The sequence below is a fragment of the Medicago sativa genome, chromosome 4 (assembly GCF_051527215.1).
Source record: "Medicago sativa cultivar Bolivia chromosome 4, Bolivia_mono, whole genome shotgun sequence".
Taxonomy (NCBI): domain Eukaryota; kingdom Viridiplantae; phylum Streptophyta; class Magnoliopsida; order Fabales; family Fabaceae; genus Medicago; species Medicago sativa.
In genome coordinates, this window is record NC_140752.1 from 52,091,215 (window position 1) to 52,115,174 (window position 23,960).

Below are 23,960 nucleotides of genomic sequence, written 5' to 3' on the forward strand. Positions count from 1 at the left end.
CCAATATGGGTCCAATCTATGATGAATAGTCTTTTTCTAAATTATTATCACTATATTTCATAATTCATACCCTCAGTTATTATAAATACAAGGGTCATGTTAACCAGTGCCCCCGGGGCACTGGTTAAGGAAACTAAAAAAAGAAAGTTATAAAATGAAAGTAACACCTTTTATACTTTTGAAAAGTTGACAACACAAGTTCCAATGTAATACTTACCACATTTGACTCCTTAACCAGTGCCCCGGGGGCACTAGTTAACATTACCCTAAATACAAATATCTATCCCACCTTTTGTCAAAAAAAATATCTATCCCGCCTCAATTTCTTTGATATTTAAAACTTAGGGTGGCGATTTCATCGATTAATTCTGTATCCCATTCATTAGTTCATCGAATAAGAAACATCTGGTAAATAGGATCGAGTATGTGTTTGGTTTGGCGGCGAGAATTGATTTTGATAGAGTTAAGTTTGAGAGAATTGATTTAGTTAAAAGTGAGTTGGACCTAAATTGATTTATGTTTGAATGTCCTAACTTAATTGTTTGGATAGATTGAATCAAGCTTGATTTTGAATGTGTAATGACCAAATTATCCTTTTAATTGTATTTTTAGCTAAATATCTCATTCTCATTTCATATCATTATTTCAACTTATCTAAAATCATAATCATTGAATTATAAGAGCTTTTTTTTAAGATTATAAGATTTTTTAATATTATTTTGATCAACTGAGTTATTTTTAAAATAAATATAAGAATTTTCAAAGGGTGAAAAAAAAACAGCATCAAACGATAATATTATCCACCGTAAAAGAAAACATATAGTTTATTTATAATATAATAGAAACACATTGCACGGTAACAAAATTTGGAATTGTAACTTATCAAAAATTAGGGAATAACATTTATTCAAAAAAATAAATAAAAATTAGAGAGTAACATATTTCAGGAATATAAGGAGTTAATAAGGGCTTTTGTGGGAAATAGATAAAGGGTATATTTGTGTCTGACCTATACAGAACAAAAACGATTGTAATTGTCATAGAAGCTCCAAATTTGAGTTTCACCTAGAATCATCTTTAAATGGCGGAATTGTTTTGAGAAAAGACAGCCAAACATAATACAAAATGCTAGAACCACGGTGAAGGCTTGCAAACGTGTGTCTAAGGGTAAAAAAACCTTAAACCAAACAAGTATTGAATTAATCCATTTCATGATGATATGGATGGCTTGTGATTCATCCATTTTTTTTAATCAATTGGGTCACTTCTAATCATAAAACAAATCATTGGATAAAATATAAACAAATTACTTCTTTATTTAATTAATTATTAATTTAAACTAATCTAAATATTAAAGACTGAAAGAAAAAATGGACAAAATTAAATAACAAAGTTGTTCATTTAAGGCATGCAACATCACTTGTTAGTTTTTTTTTTTTTTTTTTTAAGAATCACTTATTAGTTTTGTTGTGTAACCTCTCTTACATATATAGGGACTTCCACTCAAAGACTGTACAACAAAAAAAACAAGGAGAATGCTAACCAGTGCCCTCAGGGAAATGGTTAAGCATCTAAATCAAGTAAGTTTTAATGAAAAAGATGGGTAATCATTATTTTATCAAAAGTAACATCTTGTGTTTCCAATACAAAATTTCTAATTGTAAGTTCCTTAACCATTGCCCTGAGGGCACTGGTTAGCAAGACCCAAAAAACAAACAGAGGTTAAAGTAAATCAACCAACAGGTTGCTCTTCAAATACGAGATATTGAATTTTACAACAAAACTCAGAAGGGCGAATAATTGTAAAAATTTAAGCCATTGATCAAACAGAATAAGTCAAGCATTTCGAAGATAAATGTGTTCAAACAACATCAATAAGTATCTTACAGGTGACTTTTTCGAGCATAGTCACCCATTACTCACCAAGTGCTTTCAAGGGGATTAAATTCGAGAGATTAACTTGTACTTGATCATGATTCGATCCTACAAAGTTGTTCAAAAGAGTGGTTTCAATTGAGGCCTGCAAAGAACTGAACCCAGAAATGTTTGAATTAAGTTACTCTCTTGGAAAGCAAAATATGTAACTCCCGTACATTTTAATTCAAGTTTGTTGACTTGTCTTGTGTGTTTACTTACATAGTTTCCACACCAGTTCTTCTCCATCTTATTTCTCTATTGAAAACAAAAAAAAAACAAAAAAAAAACCAACCCCCACATTGAAAAGAGATTACAACTTAAAAGTTTGAGTGGAGACTCGGTAAGTTAGTTTTGAAAGGATAAGTGAAAATCTTATAAACATCTAATATTATTTTAACTCATTAATGCAAGTAACCCACCATATTATCCACTTGATTTGAGGGAGCCTTCCAAAGTCATCGATCATATTATCAACTTCCAGTACATGATCCTTATTTGGAAGCTGAACCAATGGCAAAAATTGGGGGTTGGTGCAATAAACATTTGCAGAACAAAGTTGTGTTGATGTTGCAAATATGATCTAATGAAATTTAAATATTGATGCCAAAAAATAAAGACCCATTATATCATGAAATGCAATGCAAACTGGGAAATGCAAGCAAAACAAAGACTGCTCGATAATTCACACAGCCAGACAAAAGGTAGAAAATGAAATGCATATATCAAGACATTAAATTAAAATAAAACTTTACATTTGCAGTCGGTGTGTACCAAAATCCATTAAACAAACTGCTATCTTAAAATAATAAATCCAGAAGACAATTAAAAGAAAATATCAGACAGCTGTAGATTTTCAAAAGCTAGGATGGACAACAAAGACGTCAAAGGAGCTCCACCATGTCAACGAACTAGTGGCCGTATTTCTGAAACTCCCACTCACTGTTGTCTGTACCATCACAGAAAAAATTACAGTAAGTGAACTACATCCATGTGCTTTGACTAGTAAAGGAGATATGAAAGAAGTTATGCATACCAAGAGGACACACTTGACGAGTCTTGAGCCATCTACTAATGCAATGGAAGTGAAAAGCATGGTTACAAACCCCTGTATAAGATATACACAGAGCAAGCAACAGTTTGAGTAATCCCGCGTAAGCAGAAACTAAATAAGCCTTCATATTGAGATCAATAAGCATATTCGGTAAGCTCTACAATTTCAAACTTCTACTTGTTCAAAATATATCCTAAACTGTAATAGCACAGTACTTAAAACAGATTAGATTTTGAGAGCTAGACACACAAATTTGAAGATTCCATTTGGAGAGCTAGACACAAACAAATTTGATTTTAAAAAAAATAAAAATAGATTACATGATGGTGGGACCCACTTGGTAATAGGACCCACTATCTACTTTTCATATATATATCTCCAATGTTGTCCTCCATTTCTTTTGTGAAAGGGAGAGGATTCAAACTCGTGGTGAAGCTCCAGCTTGATTGCCTTCTTTCAGCTCCCTTGTTTTATGAGTGCCCCACCAAATGTCAACTGTGAATGATGGTAAATGTCCAAAGGGGTGGCAACTTGTAATGTCTCATTAAGGGGTTACCTATCAAGGACATATGAACTAGGAGCAGTACAAATGGGAGAGTGTAGACTCTAGAATTGACTCTCGTGTGCCATTCTACAAGGGAAAGGAAAGGAAAGGAAAATGCTCATTGATCAGACATCCCTTCCTCAATATGAAAAAGAGGGCAGAGACGGGAGAGGTTAGAATAGAAAGAATCCTCGAGACCCACAACTTATAATCACTCCCTTTATGGGGAGGATTGTAAAGGGAGGAAGTGAACTGGACGATCAATAACTTTTAAGATCTTCATTGGCTTCAAAGTGGAACGAAAACAACCTACCCTATGGGTCTGCTTAGGCTATTCACTGAGTTATCATAAAAGCATGTCGCTGTATTTACTGTTCAACTTTAGAGCACTATATATGTAATGGTTCCCCACAAGAATTTATTTCCAATTGATGTATGAAACTGCTTAAAGTTTAACTCATGGTGGAAGATATGTTACAATATTTCCTCGGCGAAGAGTTCGGATTGTATCCGGCTTAGTTTTACTTGAAATTGGTATATTCTGCACGATTGGTTTATTGTGTAACTTTGATTTAGAGAGACAGACAGTACAAATCATACACTGCCATAAGATTAAGATCAACTAGTCTAATTACCAACACAAAAAGCCACATCAACTTGAAGCATTGGCTGCATGCCAAATTAGAAAATAGCACTAAATATAAAAAGTAGGGTTCCCTTCAGTTTAAGGAATTGAACAGACAAAAGAAGGTACAAAAAAAAAAAAGAGCGAGTGTCTTTCATCATGTTAGAGGAAAACAAAGAGCTAACAAAATACATAGAGCTAGTTAGGATGAATTTTTTAACACTCAAGGGAAAAAAACTTTAAAATTAAAAAATTAGAAGTCTTTAAACATCAATTTTCATATAAACTGAAATCTATCTTTGAACCTAAACCTTTTCAGAAGCTTCTTTACTAACTTCCCTATCCCTACCTGGAAACTTATCCATATGTTTAGACCTAAATACATATTTCGGTGGAAAAACTTCCATAAAAAACTAATTCAACTGAGCCCAACTCAATAACTTACATTTAAAATAGAGCTAACCATGCCTTTGTCTCACACAAGATCATAAAAATTAATTGCAACCACCAACCTACTAACAATCTTACATGGCAAATCATAGCATGAACAAAAGCAGGAAAAATTTGGGTGGATCAAATAACCTTTTCCTTGTAATCTATTGCATTATAGCAAAGGTATTGATAATAGTCATAGCCATGAATTCAGATATAATTTATAAATAAGGATACTACCTAGACAGTAGATATTTCCTTGCAGCCAAGATCAAAGCAGTTAAAAATAGTTTTAAAATAAATTCTCTATTTTATAATATTCCTTATCCTAGAATTTGACCTAGCTTCAACCCTAAGAGATGACACATTAACATAGATAAATACTCCCTCTAGTCACTTCAAAGCAAAAAATTCAGTTTTTTAGGTTCAATGAAAAACTTGTGTTTCTGATTTATAAATATAGACTAGATACTTAGAACTATTTGGATGAATTTTTTAACATTCAAGGGAAAAAAACTTGTAAAATAAAGAATTAAGAGTCATACAAAAAATGGCTTTTAATATAAACAGAAATCTGTCTTTGTACCACAAACTTTTAAGAAGCTTCCTTTTCTAACTTCTCTATCACAATCTATAAACTTATGTAGATTTGGAATCAGATACATATATCAGTTGAAAAACTTCAAAAGCAAATTAATCCAAACTAAGCCTAACTCAAAATCTTATATTCGAGATAGAGTTAACCACAAGTTTGAATCACGCAAGATAAAAAAATGTCTACTACAACCCACCAACAATTTTACACAGACCAATACTACACAAACAGTACCAGGGAGAATTTGTGTAGTTCAAACATTCCTTGGCTTTGTAATTTATTGCATTTGGGTAATAGTTTTGATGAATAATCGTGACACAGCCACTATGGAGGATCAACTTACATCTAATCTGTGAATAAAAAAACTACCTAGACAGCGGATATTTGCTTGCAGCCAAAATCAAAGCAATCTATGTTCAAAATAGTTTTAAGCGACTAAATTCATCACAAAAGCTTCCTGAAAAGTTGGTCGACCAATTAACTAGGGTTTATGCCGGTAAAAAACATAGGGTATTGTGTGTAATTTGGTTATACTTAATGTGTTAAAATAACCACCATCGTCGTAGAGACATAAAATTAAATTTCGTCATATCAAGCATTATATTATACTATTTCCTCATTCCTAGAATTTGACCTAGCTTCAACCCTAATAAAAGCAGATTAACATAACTAAATATTTTAAAAGGTATTTAACAGAAAATAACCGATTAACGATAAAAAAAAATAAAAGGATTTGGGAACATACCCCAAGCAACAGTGCATTCCTCGCTAGTAGCACTAGCCTGATTAGCTTGGCACTCAATACCTAAAACCAAAATCCGAATCAATCCAAACCGAAACGAATATCAAATAATCTACGAAACAATTTGAATTTGAACATAAAAAAGCGTATGCTTACAGAGATCCATGATATGGTTCCGGCAAATAGCACAGTTATCAACAACGATATCTAAAATCACAAAAATTGAAAAAATTAGAGAAAACAAAAGTGATCAAACCAATAATCGTGAAAATTAGGGTTTACGATTGGGAACGAAATTGAAGAGAAGAACGAACCCCAAGCCCAGAGAGCAACAGCGTTCCACTTCTTGATCTCGAATCGTTTGGGTTTCTTGGAAGAAGGACCGGCGGCGCTGCTTGAAGGTTCGCCGGCGGGAACCATGGTTACGTCGGAATCGAGTGTCGACATGATGAATCGTTTTCTCGCAACTGTGATGTGATTCTTTGTGTGTAGTGTTTCGTTTATTACGATTTTCGAATGTGGAAAATTAAACAAGTGTGTTTTCTACTATTTATGCAACTCTTTTTAGTGGGTTGGGCTAGGGCTTTGTGAATGGGCTTTGTTATATGAATTTGCTCTTCCCCCTGCACTTTTTCTCGCACCCAGTATGATTTCCTGTTATACCCCTGCATGAGTTAAGTCACGCACCACTGGCATGTGTGCGAGTTAATTCACGCACGTTGGCCGGTGGTCAGAGCTGAAGAACAAACGTTTTTTGGTCTTTGGTCAGTTTTTCATCATTCAATCTACACGTTTTTTTACCCATTTTACACGTTTTTTTTTACCATATTAATGGTATTTACAACCTATACTACCATTCCCACCTATAAATACCCTTCCATATTTCCCTATTTCCTCACACCATATCACTTTCCCTCCCTCCTCACTCTCTCCCTCTATTTCTCTTCTTTCTCTTTTTTTTCAATAGTCTCTTTGGGCAAAAGTGATCAGACTTCTTCGGGGTAAAATAGTGAGTAGCCGACTTGGGGAAGCGATCAACCCTTGGGATAAGTTTAAACCTGCTTTTTTTTACCCGAGAAACTTTTTACCGTGGGTAAAAAGAATCTTCTTGGGGTATCAAAAAAACCAGATTTAAATTTAGCCCAAGGATTGATGACGTATATTTCCCCAAGAAGGTTGCTCACTATTTTACCCCAAGAAGGCTGGTCACTTTTTACCCCAAAACGGTAAAAAGAAAATAAGTAGATTTAGTGAATTCGAATAAATTATTGTATCAATTATTGTATTGTATGAATTCTATTAATAAAATGAGATATTGTTATATGCCTCAATTTTGTTCATTCCTTTTTATTTATTTTTGCTTTTATTTTCTAATTTTGTATTTAATGAATAAATATTAATTTAGTTGATTTCCTTTTATTTATTTTTGTATTTATTTAATGAATAAAATTCAATCAATATTTATTTTCAGTTCATAAATAAATTAGAATAGAGTAAATACGTAAATAAATTAATTTTAATAAATAAATTATAATAAAGTAAAGACGTAAATAAATTAATTTTAATAAAGTAAATAAATTAGAATAAAGTAAACAAATAATTTAGCAAAATAAATAAATTAGAAAAAATGAACAAATAAATTAGAATAAAGTAAATAAAATAATTTGAATATATCGTGTCAAAAAATAATAATTTGAATATAGTAAATAAATTTAAAAAAAAAGTGAGTTAAGTCACTATGCGTGACTTAAGTCACACTTAATTGGCGCAACTTTTTACACTTGCGTTGGTTAACTAACACAGGGGTAGTTTGGGTATTTCAGCTGGGTACGAGCGAAACTTGCTGGAGGAAGAGCAGAAATCTTTGTTATATCTATGTTGAGCCTAATCAAATAGGTTTGAAAATTGATTAAGCACCTTTGATTGCTCGCAGGCACCTCGAAATGACAATCCTTCTTAGTAAGTGTAGAAACCCTTTAGCAATTATTCGTTGATGATTTGAGACACGCTTTTTACAAATAATAATTGATGTTTTGGAGGAACGGGTGGAATAGGTAAGTCGGTTGTGATAAAGAAGTGTAGTACAAGTAAGATGAGCCTGGTATATGTTAAAAACGGATCAAGTCGTAAGTCCCGGTCATGAGCGAAGAAGGTGTAACCCCAGATCCCAGGAGATCGGGCATTGGGATATGATGGGCGTATATTTTGTATTTCGAAGTGTCTGTGAGCAATTAAAGATGCTTACAGAGTAACTTTTAATTTATTGGTTGTCCAATAAAGGTAGGTAGATTTAGGTTACTATACTACATTCTTATCATTATTGCAACTTTCATGTAACATCAATAATAATAAAAAAACAATATCAAATGAGTTTGACATTCGGTTTTACTAGGAATTCAACCCTTGTGTGGCACGAGTTTCATTAAAATACGGTTAAATATTATTATTTTTTATTACACTATTTTTATTGTTTGATTTTTTCATAGAGACAATGATAAATCTCAAATATTCTTTATTTATTTATGAAACCAGGTATGTGATGAAATATCATGCATTAGATTAATCTAACGGGCTAAAACATTTCAAAGTCAGGGTGCAGTTCCCGCAATAAAGTTAGAGAATCTTCTTCCAAATTTCAATTTCAATTTGTAAAAACGCGAAGCGTGTAATCTTTTAACCCAACATGAATCCCTGATTTTATTTTCATCCAGTATCCATCGTGAGAAAGGTTGTCGACGGTCGTTCTTATCAAAGATTCTTCTCCATTGATCTTGAGCGAAGAATCCTTTGAAGGCTCCATTGTTTCGAAAAGAAAAGGATTGAAGTTCCCATGGTTGATTATGATCAGCACTATCACAACCTAAGTGTAAGCATATATCTATTTATCTCACATTGTTTTCAGTTTCGTGTTTCACTTGATACTGATTCCGGAGAACACAACACAAGTGTTCGATGTTATCCCCGTTCGATACTGATTATGGAAGAAGATGATTTCGGTATGCAACGATTTGCTTGGAGCAAGAATTGGTTTTGGTGTCCTTGATTTGTGGGTTATTGAGATTGGGGACAACGTTTTTGCTTATATTGATGTACAAATGTTGTTTATTAACTTCAATTTTGTCGTTTTTGACGGAATATTTTAGATTTTTAGGTTTGTGAAGTGATTTATCGAAGGGCTTAGGAAGTTAGCAGTGTGGCTGATGCAAAACGGTACGTTGATTGATTGCTATGGTAATTTTAGTTATTGGTTTAACTTTGGATGCGCATTTGGAACCATCCATGTTTTTAGTTGATTTATACACACACACACACACGCGCGCGCATTTATGGTTTTAACCATTACTAAGTTTTTACACCATTGAAATGGTTATTGTAAGGTTCCCGGATTTAGAGTGTTTTATAAAAAAAAGGTCGATTGTATGGGATCTATGGTTATTATTGAAAAACCGAATGACATTAATCAATGTGTTTGAAAATAGTTATCAAATATATTTACATTGAGGAAGACCACTAAATACTTCATGGTACACTACATTTTTAGTGTATTGTACATGATTCTCATCATTCTTAATAATTTGAATTTTTGAACCCTTTGGTGAAGTCACTTTTGAAAAGGCAACATATAGTTGTCTATGACTAAATATAGGTCTTGGCAAATATAATCCCACATAGTTTAATGATTGGCCTTGACTTTTGTTTATTGTCATTGCATAGCACACCCTTATTGGAAACTGCTTCATGCGCAAGTGAAAGGGTCACATAGAGTCATTAGACGTGAGAACAATTTTTGGTATCAATACCTTTGATCCAATATTACTTCTTGTAATTATTTTTGCCTCTATGATCCAATCTCCTAAATGTGTGATAAGTAACCTTTGTCCCATTACAATTCTCAATGCAGGATTAATGTTCCTCAATAACATAATAGGCAATCCTTCTTTAAGCTTCAAACAATGGTAGGAAAATCCATTAATATTCAAGGTATTTAGAAATTCTAAGGGATACATGAGCTCTTGTTTTGAAATGTTATTAGTTGTCTTGTCAATTTCGTCTGAGCTTAGATATTGTTTTCTTGCTCCTTCAGTTAATTGAACAATATAATCATTTATCTCATTAACAGTGTCATTCAAAGGAGTTAGTATTGCTCTTTCTTTGAGATATTCTTCATTCCTTGAATTTTTATTCAATTCTGGGTAGGTGTTATCAACAATTTGTTTTAGTGGATCATTAGTTGGTTGGATAAGATATTGAGGTGGTATTTTTGTCCATAATGCAACATCTTCTCCATCTTTATGTTTTGCTTCAACCTTTCCATCACCAAGTTGAAAGAGTAATCTATTAAATTTGCATGCCAACATATGTTGTTCGCCTGAAAGGATAATATCCCTCACTCTCATCCTGGTCGACAACATAAATATTTTGCAATAGTCCAACAAATTAGACTTGTTAATACATGAATGCAGGATATAATTTCGTTAGGCTCTTGATATTACATGAAGTATCTGCCTTAAATCTCCTCCAAGCAGAACAATTTTTCCATTAAATGGTATATCTACCTTCTTTAGTCTTTGGTATCCAATTATGTCTTTAAGTATCCTATTAAGAGCTTCAAAAGCCAATCTGTTAGTCATTGGTGCTGCATACCAAATTATTAGATCCGCTTGAATCATTAAGTGAGGCTGATTAGTAGGGGTTGACAAACGGACGGTTTCGGCCGGTGGCGGACCGAATCTGCCAATTCGATCAAACCGACTGTTGCACAATGTAACAACACAATTTTCGTTAGATTTATTTTAATTGTTTTTATGTGTTTATGTGTGCTTGTTTGTGATTATTTGTCTCTGTGTGTATTTTACTTCGGGATTAGTGGATTTTGGCTTACAGAGGGTATTTTAGTCATTTTGGACATAGAGATATTTTGGTCTTTGTGTGAGCAAGGGTAAATTAGTAATTTATCTGTGAAGATTATTTTTAGTGTTTCAAGTGGGAACCATTATTTTTACTAAGTTACTAGTGGGTTGTGGTAATTAGTTGTGAGTTGGTAAGTATTCGATAACTTTTAGCCGTAAGCGAGTAAATACTTTGTGGATTAGTCATTGAGGGTCTTAGACCCATTAAGACTTTTTAAGGGTTAAGCCCATTAGTGTGGACATTATTTAAGCTATAGTCTTTGTAGAAAAATAGGGTTCACATTCATTTCACAAGAATTTGAGAGAGGTAGAGAGAGAAAGAGCAAGAGGAAGAGAAAAAGGGTTAGAAGAGAAAAGCTTGAAGATCAAGGAGGTGATAGAGATTCTAGGAGCTAAATGAAACTTTGGCTAGGTATATTACCAATTGAGGTAAAGGGGCTAGTATTCTCTCATAATCTTTTAGAATAATCTCTTTTCTACTTAAACCTATAAGTGCTTAATTGTGAAAAGTGATTATTGTGAATTTATATGTTGAAATTTGTGTGCCTATATTGATGCTATGTTTGGGTATGTGAAATTGTTGCTAAACATGTTGTTGTTGTTGATTTTACATACTTGAATTGTGGTTATATGAGATTTCATTGATTTTCACTCAAATGGGTATGAATTAGTGTTGTTGTTGTTGATTGTGATGAATTCATGTTTAAATGAATTTGTCGTTGAATTGGGTATGTTGTTATTGCTGATTTGTATCATGGGTGCTCCATTTTGTGAAGTTGTTGTTTGAATTTGTGAAGTTTGTGTGAGTTGTTCATGTGGAGGACCAAAATGAACTTTTGAGATATGAGGTTGTTGACTGAGTTTTTGGTGTTGTTGGGTGAGTTAGACATAGTAGAATTTATGTTTTCATGTTGTGGTTGTGTTAGTCGAGTCGTTTGGGAGAAAACGGGATTTTCGTGTGAAAAGTCGGTGTTTAAGCGTTTTTGCAAATAAGTGATTATGTGAGGTTTTGGAAATCTGTTTTGGGATGGTTGAAACTTGAATTTTTCTGTAGATTATGATAGAGCTAAGTGTTAGGAACGCGTAGGCGAAAACGGCATCTAAAACGGATTAACGGTTTGAATTTTACGCGCGAAAATGTGAAAGTTGAAAATTGGATGCTGTCTGTCAGGCCAAGATCGTGCCACGATGCGGGGCGAACATGCCACGATTTTGATCAGGATTTTAGTGTTTTTGACCCTGGAAAAATCGTGCCACGATGGGAGACCCACATGCCACGATCCTATCAGACAAGAACCTTAAAAATGCATTTTCCTTCCATCCAATTGTTTCCAAACTTGTTCCAAAGTGTATGGGCTTTATCTTAACCATCTAGGGGGTGCTTTTATGAAAGAAATAACTTTGTATAAAGGGTCTAATGAGTTTTTGTGTTGCTTGACATTAAATGAAGTAATTATGAGACGAACTTTGTGTTTTTGATGATTCTGTCGTAGTTGGCCGGTGAAACGCACATGTATACTCAACTGCACTTATTTGTGATCTAAGTGTATACATAATTGAGGCACTAGAGTTTGATTCCGCATAACATTATTCAGTGACTTAGAGTCTCCTAATTACAATTATTACCCATAACCCTATTCAATCACCCATAACCCTTTTCAAGTGCGCTAATTCTTCATAAATGCTTGGATATTTCTTCTGAACCTCATTCTTGAGAAGCTCCTCACACTTCTCCACCATACTCACCATATTAGCCCTTTTAAGATCATCCAAAACCATATGAACTTGCTTTATTGGTGGTTTGGAATGGAGAAAGGCAATAAAGAAGATGAAATAATGACCTGATTTGAGTAGCTGTTCTCTCTTTACCACAAAAAGCCAATTACTCATGAATTTTTAACCCCAACACGGTTGATAAACCGTATATTTGAAGGAGCTGTTTTTCTAGACCTCTTTTACCAAACGAGTTTACAACGGGGAATAAAACTTTTTCATTTGGCATGATACCAACTCTTAACATCGTGCTCAATAAAAACCGTATCTTTGTAAAATTAAAATATCTATCTTCGCATTGATAAGAGATGGCAAAGCTGAAGTTAGATAGTCTTGGGTTTTTCTGTTTTAGAAGGAAAGAAATAGCCAAAGAAGGTAAAGATTCACGATATAAGGAAGCAACCAGAAAATCAAGTGCAGAGTTGTGCCAACAAACCATTAATCCGCGGTACCGTATGAGAAACGAAAACATCTTCAGAAGGTACGATGCATCTCCCATATGCACCAAAACGTGAAGAATCTGAACCATTTCCCCAAGGTTAAAGACACGATTCGATTCAGGAGAAGCTGATTCCAAAGCCCCAAGTACCCTCTCAGGATCTTCGAGGATCGTTTTTAGCGTACCCATATACTCGACCATGTCACGGTAGTATCCCACCGTATTTGAGACATCGCCGAGGCATTTACTTAGTTTTTGGTTCAATTGTCTCAATTATTTTAAAGTTGTAAAATGATAGACGAACTTTGTCTAAAATAATCTTTAAGGTCAAATACTTGACAAATCTTTTGTGGATAGTTTGATATGATTATATGAAGATGTGTGAATGGTTGCTAGGTGTTGAATATGATGTTTATCATAATGTGTTGTATTTTCTCCTTTACTTAGATTGTGAGAAATTGTATGGAGTTGTAGAACTATATGATATAGTTGATGTTGATTAATGCATATATGTTAATTGATGGTGATATTGTTGGTGAAGGCATATATGTTAAACATAGTTGATGTTGAGTAATGCATACATGTTAATTATGATGATGGTGATGTTGATGTTTGTTGATAATTATGATGATTCTTATTTGAATTGTGACTTGTTGATTGTGTGGACGTAAATACTTGATAATGCATTTGTTGTTGAAGTTGTTCAATATAAATGGAGGTTATCCTTTATATTGTTGTCGAATGTATATGAGGTGATTTGCATTGTCGAGTCTTTGCTTGTATGTCCATGCATCATAGTCATGTTGAGTTGTTGATGTTGTAAAAGGGTGTGCTCTTTTGATTTAGATCAATGACTATAGTAATCATGTATCCACATCGATTGAGAAACAAGAATTATAATAGAAGATGAAGGCAGTGGTTTGAATCTAGAGGGTTGAAAAAAATTTATTTATTTCCAAATTTTTAGATCTAAGTTGTTGACTTGTTTTGGCGTATCTTGTAACGCCCCATTTTTATTCTATTTATTTTTAGTGGATGTTTGAGTGTTTTATATGATTTTATATGAATTATTTGGTATATGATGTGTTGTGTTTTATTTAATTAAATAATTGTTTTGTCATTTAAAATAATAGGAGAAATAGAGTTAAGGAAGGAATAATATTTATTTTGGTTAATGGGAATTAAATAGTAATAATGTGAGAAAAGAAGGGAGTTATGTTTTAGAGTAAAAGAAAGAAAAAGTCAGAAAAACACAATTGTACGTATAGACTTTTAGAAACTGAGCTTTTGAGAGAAGGAGGGAGAAACCTAGAAGAGGCTAAGAGAAGAGGGAATCCATTTCTTTTGCTATAGATTTTGCTGAATTAAGGTAAGGGTGGGATTCCTTTCACTAATAATATGTATAATTCTGAAATTTGATGAATTGTTGTGTTCTTGATTTTAGGGTTAGAAAGTTATGCTAGGTTGCTATAATGAAATGAATTATGTTGAGAATGCATGTTTTCTATGTTGTTTTGACTGCTATGTTTCCCATAGAACCTATACACATTGTTGCAAATCATTTGGGGGTTTGGGTGATCAGAAATTGGGTTGATGAAAATTGAGATTTTGAGAAATAAGTGATTCTGGGATAAGCTGTTTTGGAGATTTGAAAATATGATTTTTTTTTCAGTAAAATATAATAGGATTTGTCGAATAGAACGCGTAGGCGAAAACGGAATCGGATTCGGGGTAACGGTTAGGTTTTTACGGACGAAACGGTAAAATCGGGAAAAATGGGACTGCACAGAGCTGCATCGCAGGTCCCTGGTTGCTGCCTTTCCACGCCTGAGCGCAGTTTCCCCTCATGGGTGTCTGCTTGTTGTGCTTTCGTTGCGTGCTGTCAGAACTTCGATTTTTGCGTTCTTGTGTCTTTTTCACCTGTTTCCGTGTTGAATTAGCTTTCGGTGTAAACATAAAATTTGTAGATAATTAAGTTAGCTTTATAATGGCCTTGGTTTGGAGTGGAAAATATGTGTAGATTTTGAGTTATGATAAAAATAGTTCAAGTGGGTCTTCAAAAAACTTTAAGAAAACTTAGCATAACTAATCTCAAGTTAGTCCGAAAACTTATGGTTGGTGTCCCAACTCCAAACTTAAGTGTTAGGGATTTATTTGAGGTGTTTTATGGGTATTTGGCTTATGTCCTGTTGATCAAAACTTAATTGCTTTTGAAGGATGTTTTGGACTTTGAGATGAATGTAATTGATTTATATATATGCTATGTTGTTGATTTCCGTTGTTGACGTTATTGTATCGTCTAATGTCGAAGTTGGGGAGTGTGTCATAATTGTTGTAGGCACATATGTTGTTGTTGTAGTCGTTGTTGAAGTTGTATGTTGATATACACAAGTCGAGTCCATATGCATACTCATGTTCTGTTGGGGGCTTATGCCCTGGAATGTTCATCATTCATCTGTTGGGGGCTTATGCCCTGGGATGCTTTAACCATCCAAACTGTTGGGGGCTTATGCCCCGGAATGCTTAGCATTCAACGCGCGTAGATTGGTACCACATGCATGATGCATTAGTTGTTGTCGTTATTGCATTGTCGAGTTGTTGTCGTTGTCGCATTGTCGAGTTGTCAGTGTTGTTGTTGATAACGAAGTTGTTGCTGTTGTTGTTTATTGTTGTTGAAGATGATTATGTTGTGCTATATGTAAACGTTTATATACATTCTTAATGATGCCTGCTGTGAGATGCTGTTGTTTCATTAATTTGATGGATTATATATTACTATTATTGAATGTGTTTCTCACCCCTTCTGCTTGAAAATGTTGCCCTTCGTATGGGTAACTTGCAGGTAATGAAGGCTTGTAGGTTGGTTGGCTCTTGTGTCTAGGGCTCTGATACATATTAGGATGGGGATCGTCGCGAATGTTTCTTTCATTCTTTTATGTATCATGTTCTGAAGAGACTTTATTGTTGGAGTTTATCATTGTTGAGGATAATGTTTATTATGTTGAGGCCTTTGTGCCAAGAATTTCATTGATGTTGGATTTGGTTGAATTATATTTTCGAAAGAATTATTCTGCTGCAGTTTTTAAGATATTTTAAATGTTGGTTTAAATAAATAGTTATTTTCTATTTATGAATTTTTGAAAAGCAGTGTGACTCTCCGTTGTATGATTTACTCTGATTATTATAATTAATATTACGACTGTTGGGAGAACGGGGTGTTACATATCTTCAACCTCTAGTATGAAGCCGACATGCCACAATAACTAATATTCATGAATTTTTCCTTGTAAAACACAAAACAGAGGGCAATAGGGATGAAAGATTGAGAGAGGTTAAAGATGTACTGAGTTTGTTTGTTTTAAAAGAGAAGAAGAATTGTTATGTGTGTGAATAGGTAAAGATTAGTGAAGTTTTTACCTACTACATACAAAATAATAAAGAAATACAAAGAGATATAATGAATTAAAAAATATTATTTGTTGAACAATAAAGTTAAATGGACGTGTGTAAGGTTTATAGCTTTGGAAATGAAAAAAATATAGCTATAAAACATAAAAAGCAGTGTGCCATTTTGTGTCGATCGGGTGACGGGTTTGGATGGACCATATTCTCAAATCCAATTTCTACCTATTCTATCTGCCACAGACCGAGAAAATTGACCCGTAGACCCAACAATCCAAACCGGACCGTCCGCAACACTATTTTTGTTCAGTGGGTACACCAGGTTGGGTCGGATATCGGTTTTGTGTCCAGCCATACGGGTTAGTATTCTGCTTGATTGAACACATGTTGTTTTCAAAGAGATCTAGAGGAATTTTAAATTTACTATGTGTTGTCCTTCCCCTAAGAAGTAACAACGATGCAATACCTGTAATGAAGTAATTTTTTTTTTGAAGAACTGTAATGAAGTAATTTTTGAAAATACAAATTAGACTACATTAATTAAGGAGATACATGTATATATGTGAGATATTGATGTAATGTTGGAAAGCGCTTGTTATTTATGTAATAATTTTTTTGGAATAATTTTTTATGTAAGATATGATATTTTAATGAATAGGTAACTCAACTAAGTTGTTCATGGAAGACAAAAGCTAAATTTATTGTGTCAATTGAAGAAAATAAAAGGTAACTAAGTTTGACTATGTGTATGCATCGTTAGTTTTTTAGTGCACATTCAAATAAACACGAACAAAAAACTGTTAATAATTATTGAAAATTGTAATTTTATGATAAAAGAGATAGTACTATATATAGATTGACACATTTATTGTTGTAACAAAGGATTGTCATAATTACCACACAAATAAACAATATTTTATAGGCTTAAATTCAATTTTGATCCCCCTATTTACATATTTTTGAACTTTTAATCCCCCTATTTCTAAATCCAACTTTTTCGTCCTCCTATTTAAAAAGTCAACATATTTTTTGGTTCCGTATTAATTTTGTTGGTGTGTCATACTGATTGATGACTTGAAGCTTAGTTGACATTAGTGTGTTGGATAACATGATTTCCATGTCATTATTATCATTATTTATTTTATTATCAATTTTACAATATATTTAAAAGGAATTAAAAAATCAATTAAAATATCATCACTGAAACCCAGCAACATCTTGGATTGCATTGAAAAGTTTACAGAGAATGAAGTACTGATTTGACTATTTTAGCCTTTGAAGCTACCAAAGATTCTTCCAAACTTCAGGTAATTTGGTTTTGTCTTCTGATCTTAAGGCGAATGATCTTTCTTCAGTTTGAGTTTTTGTGTTCTAAAAAGAACCCTTCTTTTTCTCTTAATAACCCTTTAAAGAATAAAATGTAAGTCATGGCCATGAATTTCAATGCGTAGCCATCAAATTTTAAGGGACTAGCTAAAAATGATGAAGGGAAGTACTTTCAATGAAATTGAGGTTGCTAGGTTTGAATGACATCTCTATCTCTATATAATACAAAAGTGTGAATATATGCCTTGACAGGAATACATTAGTTTTGATGATTGACAAAAGAAGTCCTAGAAGAGCAACTATGCAAAAAGCGGAAAAGAGGATTCAAGCTTTCAAGTCTTGAATTTTATTTTTATTTATTTTAGGACTATTTGTAAGTAGTAGAAAAAGCTCTCATTAAAATAAATCACACACTCACAATGGTTTTTATTTAAAAGTGATTTTGCATGAAAATATTTTTCATGAAAAGCCATAATTTATTATGAAAAATGCATAACTATATTTTGACATTTGAAATCACTTTAACATGATTTTGATTTGGTACAAGTTGACCGTGTTTCAATTGAACCAAATAGCTTTTAATTTCTTTAATCAATTGATTACACCATTGGCATTAAAACACTTTTGGTTAACGTTGGCCTTTCATGCTTTCTTTAAAAAGGAGATTTTTTCATTGCCTAAATCATATTTTTTCCAACGTCTCTTTTTTTCTCAATTAAGGCTGCATATAGTCAATTTTGTTTTAGTGACCGTTGGAATTAAATCAATGATTTAATACTGTTGGCATTGCATACAAACGGCTAGTATTTTATTTAATTCATCATTCCCGTTTGTCATTATAAATAGAGCTTTTGTGTTAGCTCATTTTAACAACCAATATTTTGCACTCAAACATTGTCAAAACTTATTATTCATCAATCTCATTATTTTTACACTTGCTAATTTATTATCTTGAGAGCTCTTTTATACTACATAGTTTATCTTGTAGTTCTTGTGCTTCAATTCGTTATATCTACACATTTGGTGTATTATTTAATTAATGTAACTCTTATTTGTATTGGGTGCGATCCCAAGGTTTCAAGAGAGGTGATATCTCTTGGTTTTAGAGACTCTTCTACAAAGGATTGTTTTGTTTGGAGAGTGCTCGTTATTTGTAAAGGTTACCAGCTTATCCTAATTAAAAGCTAGAGCAGTGAAAATCTCAAGGGGCTTTTCCTTGGGGACTAGACTAGGCCTTGTTGTTTTAGGCCGAACTAGTATAAACTTCTTGTGTCTTTTCTCTTGTCCCTTTTTCTCTCTTGCTTTATTTGTTATTTATTTTAGCCCAATATCTCAAGTTTTCATCTTTATTAAAAACTTTTATAAGCACTTTATTTTATTTGGTTAAAACCTTTTTTAAGTGCTTGTTTTAAATCGTTCTTTAAAGATCACAATTCACCCCCCCTCTTGTGTGTTTGAAGTCGCTTGTTCAACAAGTGGCATCAGAGCTTGAACTCTTGTTAAGGACTAATCGTCTCAAGAGGCAAGATGACTTCAAACAACAATTCCATAAATTGTCCCCCATCTTTCAATGGTGAAGGGTATGGTTATTGGAAAGAGAGAATGAAAATTTTCATTGAGGGAGTTGATTGTGATATTTGGGATGCTATTGAAAATGGTCCATTTATTCCCACTCATTTAGTCAATAATGTTGTGATGAATAAACCAAGATCCATTTGGACCAAAGATGAAAAGAAAAAGGTTCAATACAATTTGAAAGCTAAGAACATTATCACCGCTTCATTAAGCATTGATGAATTCTATCGTGTATCAAATTGTATAACCGCCAAAGAAATGTGGGACACCCTTAAATTGACCCATGAAGGTACTACCGAGGTCAAAAGGGCTCGAATGAACACATTGACTCATGAGTATGAATTATTTAGGATGAAATCGGGAGAAAGCATCCAAGATATGCAAAAACGATTTATACATATAATTAATCATCTCAGAGCTCTTGGAAAAACGTTCAATAACGAGGATTTAATTAATAAAGTTCTTAGATGCTTGAATCGAAGTTGGCTTCCAAAAGTGACCGCGATTTGTGAATCTAAAGATTTATCTTTTATGTCTTTGGCTACTTTGTTTGGAAAATTGCAGGAACATGAGCTTGAATTGAATCGTCTCATTGATAGTGAAGAAGGTGAAAAGATAAAGAAAAACCTTGCTCTCAAAGCTAGAATCAATGAAAGAACTTCCTTCAATCCAAAATGCTACAAGTGTGGTGAAAAGGGTCACATAAAATCCAATTGTCCTATAAACCAAAAGAGATATACAAAAGGAAAGAGGTCTTATATTGCTTGGGATGACAAAGATACAAACTCATCCGATGAATCGAAAAATGAAGTAGCATATTCATGTTTCATGGCAAACCATGAGGAAGATGAGGTAAACTCTATTGAATCTGAATATGACTTAACTTATGATGAGTTATTTACTATTTGTAAAGAATTAAATGATGAGTCAACTAAGCTTAGAAAAATTGTTTCTACCTCTAAGAAAACTATTTCTACTCTTGAATCAAAAATTGATATTTTAAACAAGGAAATAGAAATTCTTAAAGAGAAACAAGTTTTTGTAAGTGAAGTTTCTTCTTGTACCTCTTGTGAAAATAAAAAGGAAAATATTTTAAAGTGTGATGATTGCAATATTTTGAAAATTGAAATTGAGGATTTGCAAAACACACTTGCAAAATTCACAATGGGAAGAGAAAACTTGAACATCATTTTGGGGAATCAAAAGGGAACTTATAATAAAGCCGGTTTGGGCTATCATCCAAAAAATCATGAAAAACTTTTTAGAAAATTCTTTCATCCAAACAAAACATCAAGTTCCCCTTTTGTTAAATGTTTTTATTGTGGAAGAGAAGGTCATACATCCTCTATTTGTAATTTAAGAAAGAACAATGATATGAATGGTAAATGGAAGTGGATTCCAAAAGGCACTTTGCCTAATGCTAACTCTCAAGGACCCAAAATGTTTTGGGTACCAAAAGCGAAAACTTGATTTTGTTTTGTAGGTGTGCTTGAATGCCAAGAACTAAAAATTGGTACAATTATAAAGGTTATTCAAAGCACATGAAGGGGAGAGATAAAGAAGTTCTCCTATTATTACAAGAATATTGGTTATGCATCATATGGTGACTTTATCAAAAGTTCTTCTCCAAAATGAGATTGTAAATTCAAGAGAAGCAAAAACGGGTTACACTTTTCACTTAATTTTCTTCATTTTTTTTTTTGCATTAAATTTTCCTGAATATATGCCTTTCCATGATTGTTTCTTTCCCGCTTTTTGATAATGCCAAAAGGCGGAGAGTTATGTGATTTGCATGTTTCAGGGGGAGTGGATTTTAGTTGTTTGCATATAGTGAGGGGGAGCTAAATCTGCGCTTATCTCTGTCATATAATTTATTATTTGATTATTATTGTACTAACCCTTTCATTGAGCAAATCACTCCGAGAGATGTTTGTCATCATCAAAAAGGGGGAGAATGTGAATATATGCCTTGACAGGAATACATTAGTTTTGATGATTGACAAAAGAAGTCCTAGAAGAGCAACTATGCAAAAAGCGGAAAAGAGGATTCAAGCTTTCAAGTCTTGAATTTTATTTTTATTTATTTTAGGACTATTTGTAAGTAGTAGAAAAAGCTCTCATTAAAATAAATCACACACTCACAATGGTTTTTATTTAAAAGTGATTTTGCATGAAAATATTTTTCATGAAAAGCCATAATTTATTATGAAAAATGCATAACTATATTTTGACATTTGAAATCACTTTAACATGATTTTGATTTGGTACAAGTTGACCGTGTTTCAATTGAACCAAATAGCTTTTAATTTCTTTAATCAATTGATTACACCATTGGCATTAAAACACTTTTGGTTAACGTTGGCCTTTCATGCTTTCTTTAAAAAGGAGATTTTTTCATTGCCTAAATCATATTTTTTCCAACGTCTCTTTTTTTCTCAATTAAGGCTGCATATAGTCAATTTTGTTTTAGTGACCGTTGGAATTAAATCAATGATTTAATACTGTTGGCATTGCATACAAACGGCTAGTATTTTATTTAATTCATCATTCCCGTTTGTCATTATAAATAGAGCTTTTGTGTTAGCTCATTTTAACAACCAATATTTTGCACTCAAACATTGTCAAAACTTATTATTCATCAATCTCATTATTTTTACACTTGCTAATTTATTATCTTGAGAGCTCTTTTATACTACATAGTTTATCTTGTAGTTCTTGTGCTTCAATTTGTTATATCTACACATTTGGTTTATTATTTAATTAATGTAACTCTTATTTGTATTGGGTGCGATCCCAAGGTTTCAAGAGAGGTGATATCTCTTGGTTTTAGAGACTCTTCTACAAAGGATTGTTTTGTTTGGAGAGTGCTCGTTATTTGTAAAGGTTACCAGCTTATCCTAATTAAAAGCTAGAGCAGTGAAAATCTCAAGGGGCTTTTCCTTGGGGACTAGACTAGGCCTTGTTGTTTTAGGCCGAACTAGTATAAACTTCTTGTGTCTTTTCTCTTGTCCCTTTTTCTCTCTTGCTTTATTTGTTATTTATTTTAGCCCAATATCTCAAGTTTTCATCTTTATTAAAAACTTTTATAAGCACTTTATTTTATTTGGTTAAAACCTTTTTTAAGTGCTTGTTTTAAATCGTTCTTTAAAGATCACAATTCACCCCCCCTCTTGTGTGTTTGAAGTCGCTTGTTCAACAAAAAGGATACATCTATGAGCCATAGTACACTTGGCATCATATTTTTCATCTAGCATTTAATGTTATTCATCTAGCATTTTTCATCTCTCTCATCAAAGAATATTCCTTCTTATTTTTATGTGATTAAAACGTAAATGTTGACTAAAAAATGGATGATTTAATGGCGTGTAAATGCTATTAACTTTCATTGCATTTTTTTAATTTGTTTCATAGTCAAACCTGAAAAAATGAACATATTTTTTTATCCTTCTTCTTTTCCATACGTTTCTTCCAAGCTTTAACACCATTTTTTTTCCTCTTCCGGTTGTTAGGTAGCATATTTTAAATCACGATCATATTTTCAATCACGAAGATATGATATAGTAAAAATCAATTAGATGTAAATCATAGTCTCAAGTGTAACAAGGTAAGTGGATTCAAATATTTTATTTTCTTAGATTATTGACGATGTCGACATGTTAGTGCTGGTTTGATGCCTGTATTTGTCTAATGTTCATAGATGTGTGCTAATCGTTCTTCCATTAGTATTTGTGTACAAAAAGTTCAAACATACTTTTAACCACTATTTAATAGATATTTGTTTATAATTTCAACATTACTTCTCGGATCTCACCATGCTTTGAATTTTTCCTTATAAATATTACTTCAACCATCACCATTCCTCACATCATTTTAACATTCAGTTATAGAATTTAAAATTATTTCAAAATCATGTTTGTTCATTTATAGTTTGTATCCATTTTTTATTAAAAAAAATTGTATTATTTTTCTTCATAGTGCCCATAAATAGTGTTTCATCCTTATTCTCTAAATATTACATATTTGTTTTTGGTTCTTGACTACTTTGGGTTTGCAATTTATTTAAATCTATTATTTTATATTTTAATCCTCTTTCTATCTCTCTATATTTTTATAGTTTTTTTACCTAATTTTTTGTTCAACTTTTCTTCTTTAGCTCTTCGACCAATTGTTCTTTGGTTTTAACGGGATTTTATTGATTTGTTCTATTTTTCCAGTTATGTGGATACAATTAAAGATGAAGCGCAAGGATGCAATAATTGAAGTTTGACTACATGGATTTGTAGAGTTCCTCTCAACAAAAGAAAGAATTTGGAGAGAGTAGAATATTTTAATCAAGCTTTATATTTTAAGAGTTGTATATATTACAAATTTGATTAAAGTGTCTGATATTAAATGAATTTTAAGTAGTTTTATTTGCATTGAGATTGTAAAAATGCTAGCAGTAATATTGATATTGTTGCAAGTGTCTAACTAATCACACTAATGACGAGTTATGAGTGTTCAAATATAAACCGATTCAAAAGAAAATCATAAATTGGTACAAAAACTGAAAATCACAAAATCTAATATCGTTGGATATGTTTGAATGTCCTTTGTGAAAACCTTTCGCATTAGATCATACTTTGATTT

General features: G+C 32.6%; 1 protein-coding gene and 1 long non-coding RNA gene across 2 annotated transcripts; one reads left to right on the plus strand and one right to left on the minus strand.

Moving 5' to 3' along the window:
• Positions 1–2,619: 2,619 nt before the first annotated feature.
• LOC146929729 (RING-box protein 1a) lies at positions 2,620–6,426 on the minus strand. Its single transcript, XM_085701492.1, has 5 exons — positions 6,221–6,426; positions 6,063–6,113; positions 5,910–5,969; positions 2,951–3,022; positions 2,620–2,863 (listed from the first exon to the last, which is right to left on the minus strand). Exons 1-5 carry the CDS (start codon positions 6,351–6,353, stop codon positions 2,826–2,828), a joined length of 354 nt encoding a protein of 117 aa, XP_085557618.1. The 5' UTR covers positions 6,354–6,426; the 3' UTR covers positions 2,620–2,825.
• A 16,110-nt stretch (positions 6,427–22,536) lies between these two features.
• Positions 22,537–23,709, plus strand: LOC146929730 (uncharacterized). Its single transcript, XR_015008289.1, has 2 exons — positions 22,537–22,935; positions 23,546–23,709. It is a non-coding gene; the product is annotated as an uncharacterized LOC146929730 (long non-coding RNA).
• Positions 23,710–23,960: the final 251 nt, after the last annotated feature.

Coding starts and splice junctions, on each gene's coding strand:
- LOC146929729 (XM_085701492.1), bottom strand. CDS start 6,353: ATGTCGACACTCGATTCCGACGTAACCATGGTTCCCGCCGGCGAACCT. Junction 6,114..6,220: donor TGTTGCTCTCTGGGCTTGGG/GTTCGTTCTTCT, acceptor TTGTGATTTTAG/ATATCGTTGTTGATAACTGT. Junction 5,970..6,062: donor GAACCATATCATGGATCTCT/GTAAGCATACGC, acceptor TTTTGGTTTTAG/GTATTGAGTGCCAAGCTAAT.